General features: G+C 41.9%; 1 protein-coding gene across 5 annotated transcripts in view; it reads left to right on the top strand.

Annotated features, from left to right (window-relative positions):
* The window catches only part of pde6a (phosphodiesterase 6A, cGMP-specific, rod, alpha), a 61,536-nt gene that overhangs the window by 18,237 nt on the left and 16,532 nt on the right, over window positions 1-26,767 (top strand). For 4 of the 5 annotated variants that reach the window (XM_048542965.1, XM_048542962.1, XM_048542961.1 and 1 more), the window contains 12 exons: window positions 901-1,041; window positions 1,149-1,223; window positions 1,309-1,373; window positions 3,730-3,796; window positions 3,942-3,989; window positions 5,241-5,390; window positions 5,470-5,613; window positions 5,730-5,795; window positions 13,245-13,391; window positions 18,111-18,218; window positions 24,889-24,998; window positions 25,107-25,194. In XM_048542965.1, coding sequence (XP_048398922.1) covers window positions 901-1,041; window positions 1,149-1,223; window positions 1,309-1,373; window positions 3,730-3,796; window positions 3,942-3,989; window positions 5,241-5,390; window positions 5,470-5,613; window positions 5,730-5,795; window positions 13,245-13,391; window positions 18,111-18,218; window positions 24,889-24,998; window positions 25,107-25,194 — 1,209 coding nt within the window. The remainder of the gene's footprint in view (window positions 1-900; window positions 1,042-1,148; window positions 1,224-1,308; window positions 1,374-3,729; window positions 3,797-3,941; window positions 3,990-5,240; window positions 5,391-5,469; window positions 5,614-5,729; window positions 5,796-13,244; window positions 13,392-18,110; window positions 18,219-24,888; window positions 24,999-25,106; window positions 25,195-26,767) is intronic. The other variant, XM_048542963.1, reaches the window with a different exon arrangement.

The following is a 26,767-nucleotide window of genomic DNA, read 5'->3' as shown; positions in this document are numbered from 1 at the left end:
CTAACCTCATCCCACGTCCTTGACCTGTCCGTCTTCCCTGGACTGACCTATCCCCTCCCTACCTCCCCACCTATACTCTCCTCTCCACCTATCTTCTTTTCTCTCCATCTTCGGTCCGCCTCCCCCTCTCTCCCTAATTATTCCAGAACCCTCACCCCATCCCCCTCTCTGATGAAGGGTCTAGGCCTGAAACGTCAGCTTTTGTGCTCCTGAGATGCTGCTTGGCCTGCTGTGTTCATCCAGCTTCACACTTTATTACCACTGCTATATTGTTTTCTCTTTGCCAAAAGACAGCTCTTTCTGTTGTGTTCTTGGATGATAGTTCAATGCCATCCATTCTCATTTATTTTCTCAAACAACCCACAATCAAGCTAAGGAGCCCCTGTAGGGACAATGTAACAAAAAAAAACACAAATTAACGATGAAAGGAAACTTTTAAAATGTGAACGGAAACTTACTAAATCAGAATAACATTTTCTGGGTGTATCCGCTTTCTCTAGCTGAATCTAGAGATAAACTAATTATCCATGGTAAAGAATGGCCTAAGTAGAAAAAAAGCACCTGTCTTATAGAACAAGGCAGTTTATTGTACATAATCTGCATTAACTTGATAGATGCAATAAATGAGGTCTATCAGGAGTTGTTCAAAACACATCTGCCCCACTTGGAACTCATGCAGACTTTTAGTTCCCTCACGAGAAGACTGTGTGATGTTATCAGATTAGCAGGAGTTTGATGCAAATCATTGTTAACACCTTCAGAGTTCTTACTTTATTCAAAAGCTTCTTCAAAAACATATATGTTACAAGTTGACTAATATGAACTTCTTGTCTTTAATATCAGAGGAAATTGATTGACATTCTTGTCTATACAATTAAGTCTATAAACATTTACTTACAGGTTCTTTTATGGTCTGCAAGCAAAGTATTTGAAGAACTTACTGATATTGAGCGCCAATTTCACAAAGCCCTTTACACTGTGCGAGCATTTTTGAACTGTGACAGATACTCAGTTGCACTCCTGGACATGACAAAGGAAAAGGTCTTGTAATTTCTGCATCAATACTTCAAATATGGCAGCATTGACTTGGTTATGAGTTATATTCAGGTAACTTCCTTTTCATTGTGATTTTGTCATTTTTGTTACAGGAATTTTTTGATCTTTGGCCGGTACAAATGGGTGAGGTACCACCATATGATGGTCCAAGAACTCCAGATGGACGGGTATGCTTTATAATTCATTTGACTCAAATGATATTACCTTTGTTTTGACATTTTCATTCTTGCAGCCTTTTCTTTTTTTCTATAGGAAATAAACTTCTACAAAATAATTGATTACATCCTTCATGGAAAAGAGGAAATTAAAGTCATCCCGTAAGTCTATATTCAATAAAAATTTGAGAAAGGGATACACTGTGCTGAGTTGGTACAATTTACTTCTCAGACTCACATTTGGATTCAGAGGAAAAAGAAGTGAAAATAGAATGGGCAGAAATGAATTTTATTGGATATTTAAAGAGACTCGTCTGTTCTCACTAGTGAGCTTGGAGGCAGGACAGCAGCATACCTAAACCCCATCTCCACCAGAACTAAATTCTGAGCAGGAAAACCCATGGTCAAATTTCCCACACACTGCCAATTGAGGCCCCTATGTGAGCATTTACACAGCACCTAAAACTGTATAGTCAGCTTGTTATCCTTTAAGTACCCTTCAAGCAAGCAGAGGGGACACACAGACATCTGCCAATTGGATATCAACATGGCAATGTATGTTTTGGGAGAAAACTGAATGAATCTAAAATAGTGCACTGATGTGTTGGGAATTCTAGTAAATGATGGGGTTGTAATTGGTGGGTTGAGAAGTTACAAATGCAGTATAAATGAGCAAGAGTTGGATTTTCTCTGTGAACCTTTAAAATGGCAAGTGGAACTCTGTATGTAAGTGTCAGCCACATTTCCAACAGATCCAGTTTTTGCTGGTTTGAAAGGGATGGGTTATGTTTCACAGAAGAAGGAGACCCGAGTTTGGTAAACCTTAGTCATTCAAAATTCTACTGTTTGCATTGTGACTTGCATACACGAGCATTCAGCCATTGCCCCTGTGCCCACTGACCTACCATTGGCTCCCAGGTAAACGTTGCCTCAATTTTTGGTCTCGTTCTTGTATTTGCTTTAAAACACTTCCGTGCATCACTTCTCCCTTGCACGAAATCGCAGTTCCACAAACCTCTATGATAGCTTTCTTCTTCAATTAGAGGCCTCTTGGTCCAGCCCAGTTTCAATCATTTCACAGCTGGTGACCATGTCTTTATTTGCCAAGACCCTAGGATCTGGGCTTTGATCCTTAAACCCCTCCATCTCTCAAGTTTCAAGGTACTCCTTAAAACCTATCTCTTTGATTGAGATTCTCATTACCTGAATTTGTATCTGCTTATGGTGTGATGCTAAATTTTGCTTTGTACTGCTTTTGTTAAATACTTTGGGATATTCAATTACATTAACTCAGTGTACAGATATAAGTTGTTGTTGTCCAATATTGTGGTTGGTCGTTTGGCTAAATACAGATTAATAATAAATTCTGTGTTCAAAATTCAGAGAACACCCTAAAAAAAAGCTTTTTGACAGACAAGTGGTTTCAATGTCTTGTAATTAATACGTTTGTTGCAAGAAAATGTTATCAATTCCATCCCATAGCCATGCACTCCCCTTGCATCTCCCTTTCATTGTCAAGTTTTTTTTAAGATCAGTTTTGGTTTAGCAATAGCCCTCTTGCCTTCAGTCAGAAGGTTGCGGGTTTAAGTCCACTGCAATGCTGGGGGGTGGATCCTTTAAGTGAAGTGAAATGTTAAGCTGAGATCCCAACTGCTCTCTCAGATGAAGTAGATGCTATGATGCCATTTTCAGGAGAATTGGGAGTTTGTTTGCCACCTTACTCAACCTTTATTCCTCTACAAATATCAACGGAACAAACCATGTAAGTTTGTAACTGTTGGTCATGGGATCTTGTATATAAATTAACTATCATGACTGTCTATATTGAAACAGTGACAATTCTTTAAAATTTCTTTGCAATGTCCTGCCACTGTAGATAATGCAATACATATGTTCATTTCCTAGTTTCCTTTAATTTCATCCATTTGTGTCTTCACTTAATTCTCAATTGCTTTCCATTCACTCATATCCCTCTTATCTTTATCCTTAGAAAAACAAGAACAGCTGCAATGTCTTCAAGTCCAAAGAAAAATGTTGGTCTGTTTTTGTTTTGTTTTCCCAGCACTCCCTTCAGTTCAATCTGTTCTGTTCAGTCCCTTTTATTCTCATCTCTCTGTTCCCTCACATCGGAAGGACAGTTTCATTCAGGTATTTGTGCTCTTTCCCGATAGCCAGAGAAGCAGTGAGAACCCTGCACTCCCTCCTTTTGGAATGGTCTGCCTTATTAAGTGCCAGGCAGAGACTTTTATAGCCTGTAATGACCCTTCATAGGTATTAAGGACCCCAGAAGCCAAAATTCTAAATCCTCACCCAGTCAAAGTCCACAGCCAATCGAAGGCCAGTAGCTCCTCATTGCCCTGAGTGTCATGAGGGAACTAGATGTTTACTGCTGGAAAGGCAGCCGTCAGTGGGTCGGCACATAGGTTTCAGATATCAGAAGTTTTTTTTTAAAGAGTGAGTCACTGTAATTACTTTTTCACCTTAAACTGTTTCCTCAAATTTTGATTGCTTTTTTCAGGAACCCTCCTCCAGACCATTGGGCCCTAGTTAGTGGATTACCATCGTATGTTGCAGAAACCAGTCTTGTAAGTGTTGTACTCGAACAGTAGATACACAGAACCTTGCTGCATGTTATATTAAAAAGAAACTGTTCTTTCAATGAAAGTTGCCTATTTCAGCAGAACGAATGAGGAATAAGGGGAAAATTATCTCTATTTCATGTTTCTCCAGATATGCAACATTATGAATGCAGCTGCAGATGAATTCTTTGAATTTCAGGTAGGAAAATGCAAAGAGAACATGGCTGGCAATTTTAAAGCCTGCTAGAATGGGCAAGATGGTGAGTAGGCACAAAGAATTGCGCAGGTGCCCATACATCAGATTCATGACAATGGAAATAGGTAAGCCAATTAAATCAGTGGTGGGAAGGCAGTAGAACAGGAACTGCGTCCATTGGCACATTTATTTGCTTAAATGCCTTATATATTATTAAATGCAGTTTGACCTATTTTAATCCTGCTTCCTCACCTCAGTTAAACTCAAGTGTGTCTCTCATACCTTCAGTAACCTACCCAGAGAAGGCTGGCAACTCATATGTTGGCACCATGACTCGATGTTTGGGCTTGCTGCTGGCCGAGGGCACTAGATTGAGATATTTATTCCGTGTGTAAACATGCTGAGCTCAGCCTGAGGGATGAAAATTCTGAGCTTTGACATTTTGGGTCCAAAATTTAAAGGTTGTAGAGTAGCCGTTCCGTAAAATGACATCACAAATTTGAAGCCCAAAACCGAAGACAGCTGTAAGGCTGCCTACACGGAAATGAAGAGGTAGTTACAGTATGGTAAGCATCCATCCTGTCCTCTTTTAGTTTTGACAACTGGAGGGGATGTGGTGGTTACACTGTGACATCTCTGACCTCAATTTGACCCATCAATACCACAGAATGATCTAACACAACATCAGAGGGGCCTTCTTGGACATTTGAGTGTCCTTTTTTTGTGTGCTGGAGCAACAGGAATTCAGATGCTGGAGATTAAAAACCACAAAGTTTTTTCTTAAAAAGCTTGCAAGACAATTTCCAAATCTAACACAGGGCTTAGCCGCCTTTTAAGTGTGACGTCTGCTCCTGCAATATCATCAGGTGATACAGGATTCCTGATGTCAAGGATTCTTTGAGCTGTTCCTTGCCATGTAATATAGTGGCAAGCCCACATCACCTACATTCATGGGCTAGCCACCATGTTATTAGATTCAACTAACCACGACAGGCCGACACCAGTTCCCCAATGACATAGAGTCATTGAATCATACAGCACAGAATTAGACCCTTTGTCCGACTTGTCCAAGCCCACAAGAGAGTGCCACGATGATAGGACTAAAACCAGCCCAATGTTTCCATATAAATGTGTTGGAAGTTGCATAGATAGGCTGAACTAAAGTGAACATACATAGATTAGTTTGTCGGATATATTATAGCTTAGCCATAAATTCCCATATGCATTTAAAATAAATTCTATTAATATCTACAGAATGAGCCACTTGATAATTTGGGATGGACAATTAAGAATGTGCTGTCAATGCCAATAGTGAACAAGAAAGAAGAGATTGTTGGAGTTGCCACATTTTATAACAGGAAGGATGGAAAACCATTTGATGAGATGGATGAAACTTTGATGGAAGTAAGTTTCAATCTGGTAACTTTGGAATCTCAATCAGACGATAGAAAACTGCATATTGACAAGTCTTTATCTTTTTCAGGCCTTGACACAGTTCCTTGGGTGGTCTGTTTTGAACACAGATACATATGACAAAATGAACAAACTGGAAAATAGGAAAGATATTGCACAAGATATGGTGAATTATCATGTTAAATGCTCTAAAGATGAAATACAGGATATCCTGGTATGTTGGAATAATGTTAAAGAACTTTGTTCAGCAATATTATGTGATTTTGAAATTAAATTTCTAACAATGTTATGGTTTCAGAAACAAATCACTAACACTGTTAAATTTGACAGAAAACTAGAGAATACTTTGAAAGAGAACCAGACGAATGTGAGGAAGAAGAACTTCAAGAAATATTGGTGAGTAAACCATATTGTATTTATGGTTATAGACAATTTCATTCTTTTCTTATATTTAAGATGTAGCTTTTGTTATAAATAAATATAAAGACTGACAAAACACTCTCAACAAAAACTTAATTTTAAGAATACTTTAAATAGTTTCTCAAAATATTGAACAGCAAAGATTATACCTTTTTTTGAAAAAAGGGGATTTTCTTCCTTTCTTTTCTTTGAACTTGACTCTACTGCCTTGGCTATGGTCACTTTACAGAAGCACGATGAGATGAGATACTGAGTGCTGGATTTTAAAATTGCTCAAGTTGAGAAATTTCAGTAAACTTGAAAACCTTGACCCCCGGCAGGGTCTCTCGATTCCGCGATCGGTCAATGAGCACTCGCAATTGGTTTAAGACTTTACTCTTTATTTCTTCATACGGTCAGGTACAGATCATCTGGAAAACACAGAAGTTGAGCACTTCCGTATTCCACGGAGGAGCTGCGCACACATAACTTAAAGCAAAGACATTTTTATACTTTTCTTAAAGCAGGGTACATGGCATGATCGCATAGTGTATTCAAACAATTACCAATCAATACATGATATTGCTTCATTGACAGTTACTTAATCCAATAATATTAACTGGTAAACAACTTATGTCACAGCACTTAAGTTACTTTTTATCTTGCCACTCTGTGCCACAACATTTGCAACTGAAGGTCAGTTAGAATGGTTAGAACTGCATTACTTATGCAGCTCTAGCAGAACTTACAGTTCCCAGGCTAGAAGCCATTTTTGTTGTGCTAACTTGCACCGAGAAGCCATCTTGCGCCCGTATCCAGACTCTCATCTCCCCACTTTGGTCATTCCATGACCACACCATAGGATGGGATTCCATAGATTAGGTCAGTCCAAGCGGATGGACGCCAGATCCTGCCAATACTCCTCCACCTCCAAGGAGGAGTCGGGATGGACAACTGGTCCTCCTCATCCTCAGTGGGGGGTACCATCAGGATGGAGGAGGAGCATTTTCTGAGGGGAGATGATATCACTAATGGAATTCATTAGTCTAGCAATAATACATTTAACAATAGCAATACCAACAAAAAGACAAAGCAAAATAATGCCAAGATATAACGCTAGATTGAGCAGCCAGTGGTACCACGAGCCAAAACTCCAATCTCCTTTTCTAGGACCTTGCCTGAAAGCATCTAATTGCTTCTTAACAGACTGAATGGCATGGGTTATGTTATATGATTCGTCTGTAACATGGGCGATGCATTTGTCTCCCACTAGAGTACATACTCTCCCTTGTTGACCCAACAGATAACCCACTGCATATCTTGTCTGTTGTGTGTAGAGCCTTAGTTCTGCCAGTTCCTTATTAACAACTTCCAGTCCTGCTACAGTGTTGTTTCCCAGGATGGTCAATCCACAAATAAGTAGTTTCTACTTTTAACACTAATGGCTCCCGCTGATCCCCCTAGAGACAGGGACCCAAGGAACCCATGGCTAGGCGAGGACCCCAATGTGACTGGGTCCCCCTAGTCTGCACAGAATGGTTCGCTAATGGCTTGGGCCACTATCTCCCTACGGGTGTGTCCTCGCTGGGGGCACGGGACAGTAAGTGGTCCGATAGTACCAACGGCAAAGAGGACTGGAAGGATCGGGGTGGCTGTCCTGTATACCCCATTAAGGAGGAACACAAAACCTTTCTTAGCTCGATAGCATTTGATCTCCTGATTATTCTTCTGCGTGAATTGTTTGTACCACCAGTTCTCTGGCTGGCTGGAGTCTCTGCCTGACCCCACCAGTTGGTAGGTATCAAATAGATACGTCCAGGTGGCTGAACTGACATGTGCCCCATTACATTGGCCACAATTAAACTGTCTACCGGCAGTTATGTTAAGACATTTTTGCTCATCGCAAGTACACGTGAACACTTGGCAATGTTGGTGGGAGCACTGCGTCTGCACACAGGAGGTGTCATTGGGGACTAGAGCGTATGCGCACCCCCATCCCTGTACTGAAAAGCAATGGGGGTAACTTAGCGAGTTCAGACATGTTGTGCCGTTCTTTCCCCGAGTTCCTATACAATTGGGGGACTGTGTCTTGTTTGAGTTTATCAGCTCTACATGTCTCCAGTGAATACTTTGTTGGTATATACCAGTCTGGCCTACGCATGAGGCGTTAGCCGTGTCAGTCGTGTATAAGTCAAAGGGGGACCATCCAGGGGTGGCTACAAATAACACCTGTACTGACAGGGCAAGTGGATAGCACACAGTGTGGTTTCCATATAAAAAGATATGAGCCTTAAAAAACAAGTTGTCCTTTAGGCTTAATGCTGTAAAGGTGGCCATGACAATGGAAAATCCAACAGCTGTCTTTAATCCTTTTGCGGGGGCCCATCGTTTACAATCACTCAGGTGAATCCAGCGGCTCTGTCCTCTGGGCTTTGGCTGCTGTTGGTGTTTGCAGGAGTATCTAGAATGGCCGGGAGATTCCTTCTGGTCATCCTGGAGCAAGGATTAGGATATCTAAAACAAAAGAAGAATTACTATTCGAAACATACGGTTTTGGTTGTATCTTAGGAGTCTGGTTTATTACCAACTGATTTCGGTTCCTTCCCCAGTTCCTCATCGTCTCCATCTCCTTCATCTCTCCCCTTGGAAGGGGCTCGACCAATGACCTTGCAATGATGGAGGTGAACTCAGGCGAAGTGCCCGGCGACCTTAGCAGCAGTAGGGGTGGTGAGGAGAACCTGGAAGGGCCCTTCCCATCGAGGTTGGAGGCTGCGGCGCGTCCAATTCTTGATGAGAACACAGGAGCTGGGTTCAACAGTTGGAAGAGTGTTGAGGCAGGGGAGCTTCTCATAAGCAGCACGGACCTGGGAGTGAAACCTCACAAAATTTTAGTCAAAGTAAGAATATAGGAGGATACGTCTTCAGTCATGTGGTGGAAATGAACAGGGGAAGGGGCATTATTCCCAGGAAGCTCGACCGTAAATGATTTCGGCTGGGGACAAGTGAGTTTTGTCTGCGGGAGTGCAACGCAGGTGGAATAAGACCAGAGGCAACAACTGAACCCAGGAGAGACCAGTCGCAGAAGTCAATTTGGCAAGTTTAGTTTTCAAAGTCTGGTAACAACGTTCTACAAGCCCCGCAGCCTGAGGATGATAGGCACAATGAAGCTGGCAGCGGATCCCAAAATGAGAGCATATTTCATCATTAACATCCCCAATAATGTGGGGGCCATTGTCTGAACTAATCTGTCGAGGTACCCCGAACCTTGATATGATCTCTGTCAGTAGTAATTTTACCACAGTTGAGGCTTTATTAGTAATGGTTGGAAAGGCCTCAATCCATCTACTAAATACATCAGCAATAACAAGACAATACTTATAGCTATGTGCACACAGCAATTCAATAAAATCAAGCTGAATGCACTCAAATAGACCACCTGGCAAGAGTGTTTTCCTGCAATGCACCACACTCCTTGACCAGTCAGTAAGCATTGGTAACAAAGCATCAGGTATACACACTTGGCCAACCAGAGACCTTTTGACACAGAGCACAAACACCCATGCATCTTCTACAATTGTTTTTCAGAGTCAGGGGCGTCTCCCTGAAAATGCTGAACAGTGTCAATAACTGGCATGCCTGTTGCCTTCGAAGGAGGCAAGCAATTTATTGCCTGTTTGCTCATAGAGGGCACAATAAAAGTTTGTTCTGCGGCAGCCTGATCAACCCGTATGTTACCCTAAGTAACTAGAGGGTCATCGGAGGCATGGGCAGCGCATTTGATAATAGCCAATTGTTTAGGGAGGAGGGTTGCCTGGAGAAGGTTCTTAACATACAGAGAATTCTGGATGGATGTACCTGAGGACGTTTTTTCAGACCTCCCCAGTGAGTTTTAAAAGAATCCTGCCCTCCCTCCTTTTGTCCACTAGCAGTTTGTTCCATATTCTGTTTCCTATTTCTCTGTTTAGTTCTAGATCTAGTACGACAGGAGATAGGGTCTGTATAAACCGCGGGTTTGTATTCTTCATCTTATGGCTTGTACCTAAAATGTGGTGTTGCCAGGCAACAATATAAATACATTACTGATGTTTAATCTGAAAATGACTACATGAAGGAACTGTATTACTCCAGTATTCCAATGTGGGCAACCAAAGGCAGGTTACAGTATTCTTTTAAAATAACTTCTGCTAGGAAATAGCCCCTTGATGCTGTATTATGAGGCACTTCTAATCCAGCTAAATCTCTGCATTGTTAACAGGGAGTTTAAACCAATTCATCAGATCTGCAACTCAGTATTTGCAGAATTTCTGCAAGATTTGTTAATTTGTAAATGTAGTAAGGTTTGCCAGAAGATTTTAAATCACATCCTTATTTGTAGTTGAGCCAAATGTTACTTTATATTTTAGATCTTTCTGCAGAAACATAAATTGGGCAGGGAACATCAAATTAACAAATTGAACTTCAAACAGAATTTCTTACAGATATGAATGCAATGCTTTCATGATCTTGGTTAACAGTAGAATTTTTTTTGGGGATATCTGATATTGCTTTATAAAATAATTCTTGGGGATTGCGGTTGTAAATGACACAATCTTGGATTTGTATTAAAAAGTAGTTGATCATTTAACTTGGGTTGAGTAACTACTGTGTGTGAAGTACGACTTCTGTAGTGTGTTTTTTTAAATGCAAATCACGTGTTTTCTGCATGTTCTAATGTTTCACATAATCTGCATTGCATGAAACACTTTATTTTAAGTTGCCTACTTCCTTCTCCAGTCCTTCTCATTTTACTCATTTATGTCATTACTTTGGAACAACATATGTCAGGAGGTACCTCCTTTTTATTTCCATACGGTAATTCAGCCTGGTGTTTCACTCCTAATTCTTTATTCGGCATTTCCTTTCTCAATCTTTCCTGTTCTACTTCACTTAAATCATAATCCTCAGGCTGCTGCTTCAACACCTCCCACAATTTAAAGTTTCCCTCATGATCACATACTCTAATCCCTTTTCAACGTGCATTATTCTCCCAACTCGCCAGTTTAGATTTGTTCGTCATTTCCTCAGCAGTTTTTCTCCACATGGGTATTAAAGTTTTTCATTTTGCCTCCGAATTGCATTTCCAAATTGCTTCTTTCACTTTTATGCATTTATCTACGTCCCAAGTTCCCCCTATTGAACAAATTTCATTCCCTAATTTGTCATTAAGGCATGCCGACAGACGTCTGAATCGCTCCTCATCCTCAGAATTATCTCGGCACATTCAATGTAGAGGAGCTCCAGTGCCAGATTTATCCAAGGTTTGTCCGATTTTTGGCGCTTTTACTTCATTGCTTATATCTATATACTACACCAGTGTCCTTGGTGTCAACACCCACTTCAGGCCCTGACCTTTGTGTGGGGGATTTCCCCTCTTAACAACCGGTCTAAGGCAGGGTGTTTGAGACAGACAGACACTCTACTTATCCTATACTTATAGCCAAATACTTATTCTATTTTACCAGTCTTACACTAACCCCTCCAGACTTAATTTTTTTTTTATCTGCGAACCTTCAGAATTTTTACCTTTCCTGCCGCTGGAGGTCTCAAACCTCCCAGTCTTTTAAACGTAACTTCTGCTTAGGGGTGCAAGGTGCAGATAGAAACACCAATCATCCACATTCAAATTTTTGCTGTCCCCTGCACCAAACCAAAGCCAACCATTGAATTACACAACTCTTTTTGTTTGTCAGTCACCAGTGACTTTTCTTTTTGTTTCTGTTGACATTTGACTCGAGTACATTTGTTTTTGAGAACCTCAATTAGTTTTATGGTACCATTATCAGTCAGTTCAATTCCCAATTTGGTGGCAGAATATATCACAATACTTCCTTGTTTCGTCTTTCACAGACTAATTTGAAAATCACTTTAGACAATGCCAATTTGACCAAATTTGAGTCCGCGACTCATTTAAAGTCTTCAAAACTCAGGTCCCTGACCTGTCTATTTTGTCCCTCAATTCTCAAAGTTAGAGTTCCCGACTCCCTTTTATATTTTCAATGTTAGAGTCCCCAACTCTGTTCCGGATCCGCAATCCATAGGTCCCCGACCTTTAAATGGAGTCCCCGACTCCCTCTTATCTTTCCAAGACCGATGCTTTTTCAGGCTGGACTTAGACAATAGGCAGCGAAGAGTTGAGTCCACTACTACTTGAATGAGGGGAAACCCAGCCGGAGAAAATACTCACGTCCGGCCAATTCCTCTACACTCAATAGTGGAGGACTCAAGGCTCTTACACCGCTGTCCACAATCTGTCCGTACCGAATCCGAGTCATGGAACCAGATGAAAATCTCGACCCCGGCGGGGTCTCTCAATTCCGTGATTGGTCAATGAGCACTTGCAATCAGTCTGGCTGTTTAAGACTTTACTCTTTATTTCTTCATACAGCTGTGTACAGATCATCCGGAAACACAGAAGTTGAGCACTTCAGTATTCCTCGGAGGAGCTGCACACACAACTTAATGCAGATATTTCTACACTTTTCTTAAAGCAGGGTACATGGCGTGATCGCATAGTGTATTCAAACAATTACCAATCAACATGTGATATTGCTTCATTGACAGTTACTTAATCCAATAATATTAACTGGTAAACGACTTAAGTCACAACACTTAGGTTGCTTTTTATCTCACCACACAGTGCCACAACCTTTGCAACCGAAGGTCAGTTAGAATGGTTAGTACTGCATTATCTTATCATCACTGCATTATTTATGCAGCTCTAGCAGAATTTACAATTCCCAGGCTAGAAGCCATTTTTGTTGTGCTAACTTGCACCGAGAAGCCATCTTGTGCCTGTATCCAAGTTTCAGATTCTCAAACTCAGTTAAGAAGTTTCTCTAGGTTCAATTTCTGTTCCATGCGAATAGTTACAGAATGGAATCAAGCCCACTGACCCAAAAACTAGAGCAGAGGTGACTATGGGGATAGTTTAATGCTGAGGTACAGTGTTTAGAAGTCCCAATTCAGTTCTCTGGGATTTTGTCTTCGGTATTTTAGAAAATGTTAAACTTGACAAACCCTAATACCTCATACCCTCACATACCCTCCTTGGCTCAATGAGATGATCTCAAAATCCATATGGAGATGGAAAGATCTTCTAAAAATGAATATAACTGTCACTTCTATATATTTGATCATTTTTATTTATTTGTTCATGGTATATGGGCATTGCTGGCTAGGTCATCATTTTTTGCATATCACTAACTGCCCTGGAGACAGTGGTGGTGGCTGACCCTCTTGGTTTGCTACCATTCTTGGAGTGCACATTGCTCTTAGGAAGGGAGTTCCAGTTTTAGACTCAGCAACAGTGAAGTATAGATCTAAATCTGGGTTGTGAGATGCTCAGAAATTCTACCAAGTTGCTAATTATTATTATTATTAACACTTATTTTTGTCTTTTTTTTAAAGGCTGAAGAACTTCTAGATGCTGAGGAAGCAGAAATCTATGAGTTTCACTTTTGTGATTTTGAATGGTCTCCTTTGGATCTTGTGAAATGTGGAATACAGATGTATTACGAACTTGGTGTGGTAGATAAGTTCCATATACCACAGGCAGTGAGTCATTTTATCTGTTTACACTGTAAACCAATTAAATTTGATAAAAATAACGCTGCCATATTCCATTCTATTGATGTGTATATCATGGGCTTTGTGCAATGTGCAAAAAGTCAATGCATTCTGCAGGAGAGAGATAGTAGGAACTGCAGATGCTGGAGAATCTGTGATAACAAGGTGTTGAACTAGATGAACACAGCAGGCCAAGCAGCATCAGAAGAGCCGGAAGGCTGGCATTTCAGGCCTAGACCCTTCTTCTGAAAAAGGGTCTAGGCCCAAAACATCAGCCTTCCTGCTCTTCTGATGCTGCTTGGCCTGCTGTGCTCATCCAGCTCTACACCTTGTTATCTCGCATTCTGCAGGGGTGTGTGTTTTAGTAGATTATAACCTTTGTACCTCAGTAAGGCTTTTGCACCATCGCTGTTAAAATGCCATCCGTATTGTCTACTATTTTCAGTATAAGAAGAAAAGGATGTATTTTCTGACTGGCATTCTGTAATTAAGGATGTTGATGAGTTAGAACACCCAAAAACAATGAGATTAATAATGTCAAAAAGACTTAAAAATAACTGTAGTTTTCATAGAAGGAACTGTAAATGGAAAAATTCCTAATGGGAATTATGTCCAGACAACCGAGCAGTAGTAGAATGCCGGGAAGGAAATAAATCAGGAGACAGAAAAGGCAAGTAAGGAAGGAGCTTTTACAATAACCGTGGGGAAGGGCTGGGCTTTAATATACAGGTGGACTGTGAAAATCAAGTTGGTAGTGGACATAAGGAAAAGGAACACCTGGAATATCTATCACATTTTGAAGCAGCTTGTGGTACAGCCCACTGGGCAACAGGCAATTCTGTATTTGATGATGTGTAATGAGGCAGGTGATTAGGGAGCTTAAGATGAAGAAACCCCTTAGAAGGCAGTGACCATAATATAGTAGAATTCACCCTGCAGTTTGAGAGGGAGAAGATGGATTCAAATGTAACAGTATTACAATTGAGGAAATGTTACAACAAAGACACGAAGAAGGAGCAGGCCAGAGTTGATGGGCTTGGCAGGGAAGATGGTGAAGCAGCAATGGCAGGAGTTTCTGGGGGCTTTTTGGGAGGCACAAAAATTCATCCCAAGGAACAAGAAACATATTAGGGGGAGGACAAGGCATCCGTTCCTGACAAGGGAAGCCAGGGACAGCATAAATGCAAAAGAAAAATTATACAATGTGGTCAAGATTAGTGGGAAATCAGAAGATTGGGAAGCCTGTAAAAAGCAGTAGACAACATCTAAAGAAAATAAGTTTTTAATGGCTGGAGAAGTAGTAATGGGGAACAAAGTAGCAGAGGAACTGGATACTCACTTCATAGTGGGAGACACCAGCAGCCTGCCAGAACTTCAAGAGATTCAGGGCAAAGGTGAATGTAGTGCCAACACTAAGAAGGTGGTGCTGGGGAAGCTGAAAGACCTCGAGGTGGATATGTCACCTGGATCAGATGGACTACCTCCCAGCGATCTGAAGGAGATAGCTGAGGAGATTGTAGAGGCTTTAGTGGTGATTTTTCAAAAATCACTGGAGTCAGGAAGTGTCTCAGAGGACTGGAAAATGGCTGATGTAGCACCCTTTTAAAGAAGGGATGGAGGTGAAAGATAGGAAACTATTGGCCAGTTAGCCTGACTGCAGTCACTGACAAGATTTTAGAGTCAATTATTAAGGATGAGATTGCAGAGTGCTTGAAAGTGCATGGTAAAATAGGCCTGAGTCAGCTTGACTTTGTCAAGTGAAGGACATGCCTGACAAATCTATTAGAATTCTTTGAGGGAGTAACAAGATAGTTAGACAAAGGACAACCAGTAGATGTGAATCTATTTGGATTCCCAGAAGCCTTTGACAAAGTGACGTACAGTGGGTAGGCTGCTAAGTAAGTTCAGAGCCCATTGTGCTAGGGAGTAGGTATATGCAAGAAAAGAGGATTGGCTGACAGGAAGAAAATGGGGATAAAGACATCTTTTTTGGATGGCAGCTGGCGACTTGTGGAGTTCCACGACGGTCTGTATTTGGACCATGACTATTCACGTCATACGTTAATGATCTGGACAAAAACAGAAATGTACTGTTGAGGTTATACAGGGCTCTGGTCTGACATAATTTGAATATTATGAGCAGGTTTGTGCCCCATATCTAAGGAAGGATGTGCTGGTAGTGAAGGAGATCCAGAGGAGGTTTACAAAGATGATCCCAGGGAAGAAGAGCTTGTCATATGAGGAACAGTTGAACACTTTAGGTTTGTACTTGATAAAGTTTAGAAGGATGAGGGAGGGATCTCATTGAAACTTTTGGAATAATGAGAGGGGTGGATAGAGTGGATGTGGGGAAGATATTTCCACTAATAAAGAAGATTAGGACCCAAGTGCATAGCCTCTGAGTGAAGGGTCAACTATTTAGACCTAAGACAAGAGGAATTTCTTCAGCCAGTGGATGGTTAATCGGTGGAACTGATTGTTGCAGAGGACTCTCAAGGCCAAGTCATTGAGTGTCTTTAAGACAGAGGTAGATAGGTGTTTTGATTAGTAAGGGAATCAAGGATTACGTGGAAAAGACAGAACAATGTGGGTCAGAAACATATTAGCTATGATCAAACAACAGTGCAGACTCAATAGGCCGAATGGCTTTATTCAGCTCCTATGTCTTGTGGTCTTATATAATCAAGGTTGTAGTAATTCACTCTGTACTCTTCATAAATTTAAGATTTTCCGGCAATATAATGTATTCTTTTATATCTCTACTAAAGAGGTTTCTTGAATGTAGCTGTTTTTCCTTTGTTCACCATCCGAGATCAGGAAATTCTTCAAGAGAAGCAACAGGGAAAGTAGGTAGTGAGGCCTACCACCATTGCAAAACCCAGTGTTGGTTCTCTTCCCTTCTCCAAAAGTATGAATCACTCCATACTGCCTAATTTAAATGCAAGTAAAGTTGCTCAGCAAATATTTTTCTTGCTTATTATTCATTACTGCCAGCTCCACATAGTGGTAGAATTGGTTACTGAGCCCAAATACTAACAATAGAATGAAGAGGCATGCTCTAGGATTCCATCATATCTGCCTGATCCTTTAACTTCTGAAGGCTCAATCTGACAAGGTCCCTATTTATATTTCCTTAAATATATTTTGGTGCTAGAAATGTGGTCTTGTCTCTAACACTTTGTTTTATTTTTCTTAGTGACACAAAAGAGAATTAGTTGGGAATATGCCACAATTACATAGTGATTCCTAACTCAGGAATATGGTTAGACCGTAAGCAGAAATCTGACTTGCATCTAAAGAACGATCTAAAGAAAAAGAATATCTCAGCATGCTTCAGAGCTATTGAAATATTTCTGATTTGTAAGGCCAGATCTTCATGTAGCAATCAGAGAAATGGAATTTTCCTTACTCTGGGATCTTGCCTCTACTTTGTTAATGCTTGCACATTGTTTTTCCATCCTGAGAAGTAGCATGATGAATGCTTGGCTGACCTGTAAGAATGACTAATGCATTCCTTGGGGATGGTAGAGGTGGTGTTTGGACAGTTTGAAGAGGGCTGTTTGCTTTGTTTGATAGTTTTATGAGCTTTTAATAAGTTTCTATTTCTTTGATCTTTTTAAATATCTATTTATTTATGTAGATAACTTTAAGTGCTTATGGAACTTTCACTGCTTATGTTTGATTGACAGTTTTATGGGAATGTATGAAAGGCATTTTTTTGTAAAGGGAGATTTTATTTCATGAGCTGTTCAAAGATTACCAGTGTTATTAAATGGCTCACTGTTTCTACACCAGTTTATGAATCCTCTGAAGAACTAACATCTTGTCTGCTGCAAATACCTGTCTGATTCAAGTAAAATTTCAGGGATGAGATGAAGGTTAGGCCTTAAATGTCTTGAAAAAGAGCCAGCAATTTTGGGAGCACAGTTTGTGGGCTTGTTACCCTCACCCTTGTAATTAATGGTGAAAATTTCTGGGGACACAGATACAAGCAGGCAATCCAGAATCTGATCCTAATCACTATTTTCAACATAATAATGAAATGTCAGGCTGGGTGAGCACAGCAGGCCCAGCAGCATCTCAGGAGCACAAAAGCTGACGTTTCGGGCCTAGACCCTTCATCAGAGAGGGGGATGGGGTGAGGGTTCTGGAATAAATAGGGAGAGAGGGGGAGGCGGACCGAAGATGGAGAAAAAAGTAGGTAGGTGGAGAGGTGAGTATAGGTGGGGAGGTAGGGAGGGGATAGGTCAGTCCAGGGAAGACGGACAGGTCAAGGAGGTGGGATGAGGTTAGTAGGTAGGAGATGGAGGTGCGGCTTGGGGTGGGAGGAAGGGATGGGTGAGTGGAAGAACAGGTTAGGGAGGCAGAGACAGGTTGGACTGGTTTTGGGATTTTCAACTCTTGGATTCTCCAGCATCTGCAGTTCCCATTATCTCTGATCACTATTCTCAATGATGTTCCTTCCCTGTTTTGACACCAGCAATGTTTTTCTTGTCAAAAAAAGGAAACAAAGTTCTGAAAGCCTGAAGTTGCCATTGAAATGTAAGGATTGCTTTAGAAATTTACATTTGAATACAAGATAACTTGGTGTTTTTGAAAGTATGAACAGAAATATGAACAATTGTAACTAGTTTGATGAATAACTCATCTCAAAACTAATGTTGTATTTAGAGTTAAGTAGAAACAATTTTTTTTGTCATGTTACAGGTATTAGTCCGTTTCATTTATTCTCTAAGTAAAGGATACAGAAAAATCACTTATCACAATTGGCGCCATGGGTTCAACGTTGGGCAAACCATGTTTTCACTGCTTATGGTAGGAACTTACCTTTTTAGTTTTCCAGGTGAAATTGTTTGAATTCATGGAATGGTTATAGCACATAAGCAGGTCTTTCAGCCTATCAGTGTCTATATTGGCTCTCTGCAAAGACACAAGTAGCAGTTTTAATTAAGATAATAAAGTATGAAGCTGGATGAACACAGCAGGCCAAGCAGCATCCCAGGAGCACAAAAGCTGATGTTTCGGGCCTAGACCCTTCATCAGAGAGGGGGATGGGGTGAGGGTTCTGGAATAAATAGGGAGAGAGGGGGAGGTGGACCGAAGATGGAGAGAAAAGAAGATAGGTGGAGAGGAGAGTATAGGTGGGGAGGTAAGGAGGGGATAGGTCAGTCCAGGGAAGACGGACAGGTCAAGGAGGTGGGATGAGGCTAGTAGGTAGGAGATGGAGGTGTGGCTTGGGGTGGGTGGAAGGGATGGGTGAGAGGAAGAACAGGTTAGGGAGGCAGAGACAGGCTGGGCTGGTTTTGGGATGCAGTGGGGGGAGGGGAAGAACTGGGCTGGTTTAGGGATGCGGTGGGGGAAGGGGAGATTTTGAAGCTGGTGAAGTCCATATTGATACCATTGGGCTGCAGGGTTCCCAAGCAGAATATGAGTTGCTGTTCCTGCAACCTTCGGGTAGCATCATTGTGGCACTGCAGGAGGCCCATGATGGACATGTCATCGAAAGAATGGGAGGGGGAGTTGAAATGGTTCACAACTGGGAGGTGCAGTTTATTGCGAACCGAGCGGAGGTGTTCTGAAAAGTGGTCCCCAAGCCTCCGCTTGGTTTCCCCAATGTAGAGGAGGCCACACCGGGTACAATGGATACAGTATACCACATTGGCAGATGCGCAGGTGAACCTCTGCTTAATATGGAAAGTCATCTTGGGGCCTGGGATAGGGGTGAGGGAGGAGGTGTGGGGGCAAGTGTAGCACTTCCTGCGCTTGCAGGGGAAGGTGCCGGGTGTGGTGGGGTTGGAGGGCGGTGTGGATTGAACAAGGGAGTCACAGAGAGAGTGGTTTCTCCGGAAACACCTTCTACCCCAACCTCAAGTTCACCTGGGCCATCTCCAACACATCCCTTTCCTTCCTGGACTTCTCAGTCTCCATCTAAGGCAACCAGCTTGTAACTGATACAAGACAACAAAATGTGAGGCTGGATGAACACAGCAGGCCCAGCAGCATCCCAGGAGCACAAAAGCTGACGTTTCGGGCCTAGACCCCCCATCAGACCCCCTCTCTGATGGGGGGACTAGGCCTGAAATGTCAGCTTTTGTGCTCCTGGGATGCTGCTGGGCCTGCTGTGTTCTCCCAGCCTCACATTTTGTTGTCTTGGATTCTCCAGCATCTGCAGTTCCCATCATCACTGATACAGCTTGTAACTGATGTCCATTTAAAGCCCACCGACTCCCACAGCTACCTAGAATACACCTCCTCCCACCCGCCCTTGTGCAAAAATTCCATCCCCTATTCCCAATTCCTCCGCTTCTGCCGCTTCTGCTCCCAGGATGAGGCATTCCACTCCTGCAAATCCCAGATGTCCAAGTTCTTCAAGGACCGCAAATTTCCCCCCACAGTGGTCGAGAACGCCCTTGACCGCGTCTCCCGCATTTCCCGCAACACATCCCTCACACCCCGCCCCCACCACAACTGCCCAAAGAGGATCCCCCTCGATCTCACACACCACCCCACCAACCTCCGGATACAACGCATTATCCTCCGACACTTCCGCCATCTACAATCCGACCCCACCACCCAAGACATTTTTCCATCCCCACCCTTGTCTGCTTTCCGGAGAGACCACTCTCTCCTTGACTCCCTTGTTCGCTCCACACTGCCCTCCAACCCCACCACACCCGGCACCTTCCCCTGCAAGCGCAGGAAGTGCTACACTTGCCCCCACACCTCCTCCCTCACCCCTATCCCAGGCCCCAAGATGACTTTCCATATTAAGCAGAGGTTCACCTGCACATCTGCCAATGTGGTATACTGTATCCATTGTACCCGGTGTGGCCTCCTCTACATTGGGGAAACCAAGCGGAGGCTTGGGGACCGCTTTGCAGAACACCTCCGCTCGGTTCGCAATAAACAACTGCACCTCCCAGTCGCGAACCATTTCAACTCCCCCTCCCATTCTTTCGATGGCATGTCCATCATGGGCCTCCTGCAGTGCCACAATGATGCCACCCGAAGGTTGCAGGAACAGCAACTCATATTCCGCTTGGGAACCCTGCAGCCCAATGGTATCAATGTGGACTTCACCAGCTTCAAAATCTCCCCTTCCCCCACCGCATCCCTAAACCAGCCCAGTTCTTCCCCTCCCCCCACTGCATCCCAAAACCAGCCCAGCTCTTCCCCTCCACCCACTGCATCCCAAAACCAGTCCAACCTTTCTCTGTCTCCCTAACCTGTTCTTCCTCTCACCCATCCCTTCCTCTCAACCCAAGCCGCACCACCATTTCCTACGTACTAACCTCATCCCACCTCCTTGATCTGTCCGTCTTCCCTGGACTGACCTATCCCCTCCCTACCTCCCCACCTATACTCTCCTCTCCACCTATCTTCTTTTCTCTCCAGCTTTGGTCCACCTCCCCCTCTCTCCCTATTTATTCCAGAACCCTCACCCCATCCCTCTCTCTGATGAAGGGTCTAGGCCCGAAACGTCAGCTTTTGTGCTCCTGAGATGCTGCTTGGCCTGCTGTGTTCATCCATCTTCACACTTTATTATCTTGGATCCTCCAGCATCTGCAGTTCCCATTATCTCTGAAGCAGTTTTAATTACTCTGCTTATTCCTACATAGTCTTCAAACCTGAATTAAATTAATCAGTCTTGGAATTCTGAAGGGAGACATTAACCCTGACATTATCGGCGATTGGTGATTGGTGCAAACTGAGTCTGACGTTTCATGCAGGCTGCAAGCCCCAGTTTGCTCACTTTTTGTGCAGTTAGTGAGCACCTGCTTCTTGCTAAGCAGGTTCCACGCCCAGACGCCAGGCTCATTTAACAAGTCTGGATCCCAGCCAGAACTTGCAGATCCAGGGGTGAAATCAGTTCTCTCCCTGGTCCCTGAGCAAATCAGTAAACTTATCTGTATCCTGAAGCTGTCCTTGCCTCAATAAAACTGCCATTTTCCCTAAGACCTGGGACTCAGCTTTAACACTGAATAAATGTGTGAAACAAGGGTCACCTCACATCACTATACTAGTAAAATAGTCAATTTGCCTCTCAGGAGGGCATTGGCTATCAATCTCATGGATTTCTGCTTAAATGATTGTTTGTTATACACAGTGAGTACAAAATGATATCCACATTCAATGGTGAACCTTTACTATTAGTAATTCTTTGATGTACATTTTGTTGTCTCCTCTATGAACTATGCCTTTTCGCCAACACCCAAGGCACTTCCATCACCATCCCTGGGTATGTTTTATCCCATTAGAGGTTGTGGCACTGTTGGAAGTGCGTAGCACTGAGGGTTCCCAAAATTGATTCCAGGCCCCATGACGTCTAATGTCATCATAAGTAAAGTAACCTCCTACTGTCTATCATCTATTATCCTCCCTTAGCTGATAAATCAATGTAACTTTATGTTGAATACTATTTGAAGAAGGACCAGGGATAACAAGGTGACAGATGCACTCTGAACGGAGAGTTTCACTGCCTAACACCGAGTAACTTGGTAGCACTGCACTACAGAGTGGGTGACTCCTGAAGGATAAAGATGCAAAATTGAGATTGTGGCAGTTCATGAGAAAACCAACAGAAGGGAATAAACCTAGCTGATTCCAGCTTGTACCAATCTACAGTTTGGTGGCAAAGATATGAGAATGACTAATACACATTCCCTGTGGAAATGTTATTTAGTCCTCAGAAAGCACACAACTTCCACTGATTTTCATAGTAATACACCGTGCTAAATGCAATAGATTCAAAAGAGATCCATCAGCTCATAACGTGGGCAACTATTGGAAGCTGCTGTTACTTGGACAGATCAGAATTAGATTCCACCGCAAAAAGTAGCTTCATGGTAAAACACATCCCTCACTCTTTGCCATTATCATGAATCCATTCAAATGTCTTTTAAATGTTGTAAAGTGCTGCATCTTCTCATTGATCACAGTTGGACCTTCAGCACTGTAATCCCAATCAAACTAATCTCCAAACTTCAAGACATTGGTCTCTGCTCCGCCCTCTGCAACAGGATCCTCAACTTCTTGACTGCAATCAATGAGAGTAGGCAACAGAACCTTCTCCACGATAATCCTGAACACCAGCACCCAGCAAGGGTGCATTCTCAACCCCTTATTGTAATTCCTGTACACCCATGACTGTGTGGCCAAATTTCATCCAAACCTCATCTACAGGTTTGCTGGTGACACCACCACGGTAGGCTGGGTATCAAATAATTCTAAGACAGAATACGGGAAACTATCTGGAGTGCGTGATGGCATGGTGTAAAGAAACCAATTTCTCCCTCAGAGCCAGCAAATCTAAAAGGCTGATCACTGACTTCAGGAAACAAGGAGGAGTACACATCCCTATCTACATCAATGGAGCTGAGATGGAAATGGTCAAGAGCGTGAAGCTCCTAGGAGTGACAATCACCAACAATCTGTCCTGGACCACCCACATTGATGTGACGGTCAAGAAGGCACAACAATGCCTCTTCTTCTTCAGGAAGCTAAGGATATTTGGCCTGTTCATAAGACTCTCACTAACTTTTATAGATACACTATACAAAACATTCTATGTGGATGCATTATGGCTTGGTAAAGCAACTACTCTGCTCAGAACTGTAAGAAACCACAGACAGTTGTGAATGCAGCCCAGTCCTTCACTCAAGCCTATCTTCCACCCATTAATTCGACGTACACTTCTCGCTGCCTCGGGATAATGAGAGGTATAGATAGAGTTGATGGCAGTTGTCTTTTCCCTAAAATGGGGAATTTCAAGATTAGGGGGCACATTTTTAAGGTGAGAGGAGAGAAATTTAAAGAATTAAGAAGCTTTTTTTTTACACAGACGTGGTTCGCATGTGGAATGAACTTCCTGATGAAGTGATGGATGCAGGTACAATTGCAAAGTTTAAAAGATATTTGGATGGATGTATGAATAGGAAAATTTTGGAACAATATGGGCAAGGAGCAAGCAGTTTGGACTAGTTCAGTTTGGGATTATGTTCAGCATGAATTGGTTGGACTGAAGAGTCTGCTTCCATGCTGTATCACTCTATTACTCTATAACATCATCAAAAATCCCTCTCAATCCGACTATAATCTCTTCCAACCTCTTTCATCAGGTGAAACATGCATAAGCTTAAACTTTTTTCCAACAGCTTCAAGAACAGCTTGTTCCCTGCTGTTATTAGACTATTGAATGGAACTCTCAAATTTCATATTCAATATCAAAGATAATGGGAACTGCAGATGCTGGAGATTCCAAGATGATAAAATGTGAGGCTGGATGAACACAGCAGGCCAAGCAGCATCTCAGGAGCACAAAAGCTGACGTTTCGGGCCTAGACCCTTCATCAGAGACCCTTCTGATGAAGGGTCTAGGCCCGAAACGTCAGCTTTTGTGCTCCTGAGATGCTGCTTGGCCTGCTGTGTTCATCCAGCCTCACATTTTATCATATTCAATATCAATCTTGCTTTATACGCGCCTTCTTTGTAGCTGTAACTTTGTATTCCTCACCGTATTTAATCATCCTATGAACATTGTATGATATGATCTGCCTGTACTGTATTCAAGACAAAACTTTTCACTGTACTTAGGTACATGTGACAAGAATAAATTGCATCAAATCAAAATAACTGAAGAACATGCGAAGGATAGGACCAGATTTAGCTAAAAATGAAAGAGCAACCCCATGGTGACACAACATGTGACATACAGTACACTAAGACCTAGTTAAACAATGACACAACCAGTGATGAAAAGTCACTGAACCTGAAGCGGTAACTCTGCTTTCTCTCCACAGATGTTACCAGACATGCAGAGTTTCTCCAGCAATTTCTATTTTTGTTACACAACCAATGCACTAAACAAAAACTCTTCAATCAACATCAACGTCAACTTGTATTCACGTCGGACCTTTAAAGTAGCAAAGCAAAATTTGATACCAGATCACTTAAGGCAGTGTTTGGATAAATGGTACAAAACTTTGTCAAACTGGTAGATTTTAAGATAATAAAATGTGAGGCTGGATGAACACAGCAGGCCAAGCAGCATCTCAGGAGCACAAAAGCTGACGTTTCGGGCCTAGACCCTTCATCAGAGAGGGGTCTAGGCCTGAAACGTCAGCTTTTGTGCTCCTGAGATGCTGCTGGGCCTGCTGTGTTCATCCAGCCTCACATTTTATTATCTTAGATTTTAAGAACTGTCTTAAAGGAAGAAAGAGGGAGTTAGCGGACAATTAGGATAGAATTCCAGACCTTAGAACCGAGACAGCCAAAAGCACAGTCACCAACTGTGGAGCAAAAATTCGGGTTTGGCAAAAGATGATTTGTCCAATTATTCACTAAGTTCCTAGATACTCTTTTGCTCTCACAAAACATTTTTAGCTGAAGAGTGAGGAAATAAATTGAATGAATGGGTCCTGTTTTGTGAGTTGCTGCATACCAGACAGTTCCGACCTATTAACATTACTCTGCGAACTTCTTTTAGACTGGAAACCTAAAGCGTTACTACACAGATCTAGAAGCTTTAGCCATGGTGACAGCAGCACTTTGCCATGACATTGATCATAGAGGAACAAACAACCTCTATCAAATGAAGTGAGTAACTATTACTAAAAGCAGTTGGCATGTATTATTGCACTTATTTTGAATACTATGTCTTTTATAAAAGACAATCTTATTAATTACATTTCACAAATCCAACAGATCACAGGATCCACTGGCAAAACTTCATGGCTCATCAATTATGGAACGCCATCACTTGGAATTTAGCAAAACTCTGCTCCAAGATGAGGTATGCCAGAATTGTGTTAAATCCCAACAAATTGTTTAAATCAGAAGAAGGGTTGGAAATAATAGAAAAGGAGATAGCATGCTGGTAGTCATAACACACAGTGAACACTATATAAAATATTCTGTGTATATGAAGTATTATTTAAATGAAAAACATAGAAGAAAAACCAACACTAGATCAAGGTGTAAGATTGCAAATAATTTTATATACAAGGATCATTGGAAAAAAATTGTCAAAAACATGTATTGATGATGCTGTTAGATAGCAGGCATTTCTATAGCTGCTTATTTTTTAAAATTTTCAATTTAAAAAATGTTTTAATAAAAATAGAAGGAAATTCTAATTTTGTTTATTTATAATTATATCTGCAGCTATTTCACATTTGACACATTCATAATACCACACTTTATGGTATTAATTTCATGTCATTTTCACTACTTTTAGGCTAAATCAAATTTTTGAAGGTTTGGTGCCAAAAATGCTACAGGCGAGAAATTGTGATCGGAGATAATGGGAACTGTAGATGCTGGAGAATCCAAAATAACAAAGTTTGTAGCTGGATGAACACAGCAGGCCAAGCAGCATCTCAGGAGCACAAAAGCTGACATTTCGGGCCTAGACCTTTCGAAAGGTCTAGGCCCGAAACATCAGCTTTTGTGCTCCTGAGATGCTGCTTGGCCTGCAGTGTTCATCCAGCTTCACACTTTGTTATACAGGCCAGAAATTGTTGTTTCTTGGCAACAGTACAGTCCCCCAAGTTCTTTTTCTAATTTCTGTTGATAGTCATGAATTTCTTTGCTATTACAGCACAGTTATTGTAGGTTCTTCTTCAGAGCACACACCACACAAACCTGGCTTACACTGTCACCAGATGAAAATGATTTAAAATTGGATAAGTGAACATGTATAAGTGCATAAGTGCTGAACTAGTACAGATCAGGACAGTTCACCACCATGTTCTCAAGCTCAGTTTGGGTTGGGCAAATAAAAGCTGCTCAGCTCGCAATACTGATGACAGAACAAAGAAATAAGTAAGAAAAGTTCAGGCCTTTTTGTCTGCTTCCCAGCAAACCTATTACTTTTTGCCTTTAATGCACCATATTATTGTCTAAGCAAAGATGTTCGCACCATATAAGTGTACGCTTTCCTGCATGATTCAAATGTAAGAAAGCATGATCAAAGCAATGCGCTTTCACTCCAGGAATACTCACAGAAACTCTCTTCCTTGCTGAAATCTTAATTTTGTTTTCTATGTAGTTGAGTCTATCAAAACAGAATAATAGCCTTCATGATTCTCTTACACACTTGTCTATCCATTGACTGATCCTGAAGATCAATATTTGAAACAGTGCTTCTTCTTTTGCCTCCTATGAAATACTACCAATGTGCTAAGGTGTGGTTTGGCTCTATACTCTTTAGGAATCTTATCTCAGAGACAGGTAGTTAATGATACCATATGCAAATTTGCTTGCATGAACACATAATTTAGGTGAACACATCAGCGGAATATTGAGGTAACAAGGTGTAGAGCTGGATGAACACAGCAGAATATTGACGGTGTGTTGTACTGTCA

This window comes from Stegostoma tigrinum, chromosome 13 (assembly GCF_030684315.1).
Source record: "Stegostoma tigrinum isolate sSteTig4 chromosome 13, sSteTig4.hap1, whole genome shotgun sequence".
In the NCBI taxonomy this organism is placed as follows: Eukaryota; Metazoa; Chordata; class Chondrichthyes; order Orectolobiformes; family Stegostomatidae; genus Stegostoma; species Stegostoma tigrinum.
The sequence above is the reverse complement of the archived record's forward strand: the minus strand, read 5'-3'. Positions and strand labels throughout refer to the sequence as shown.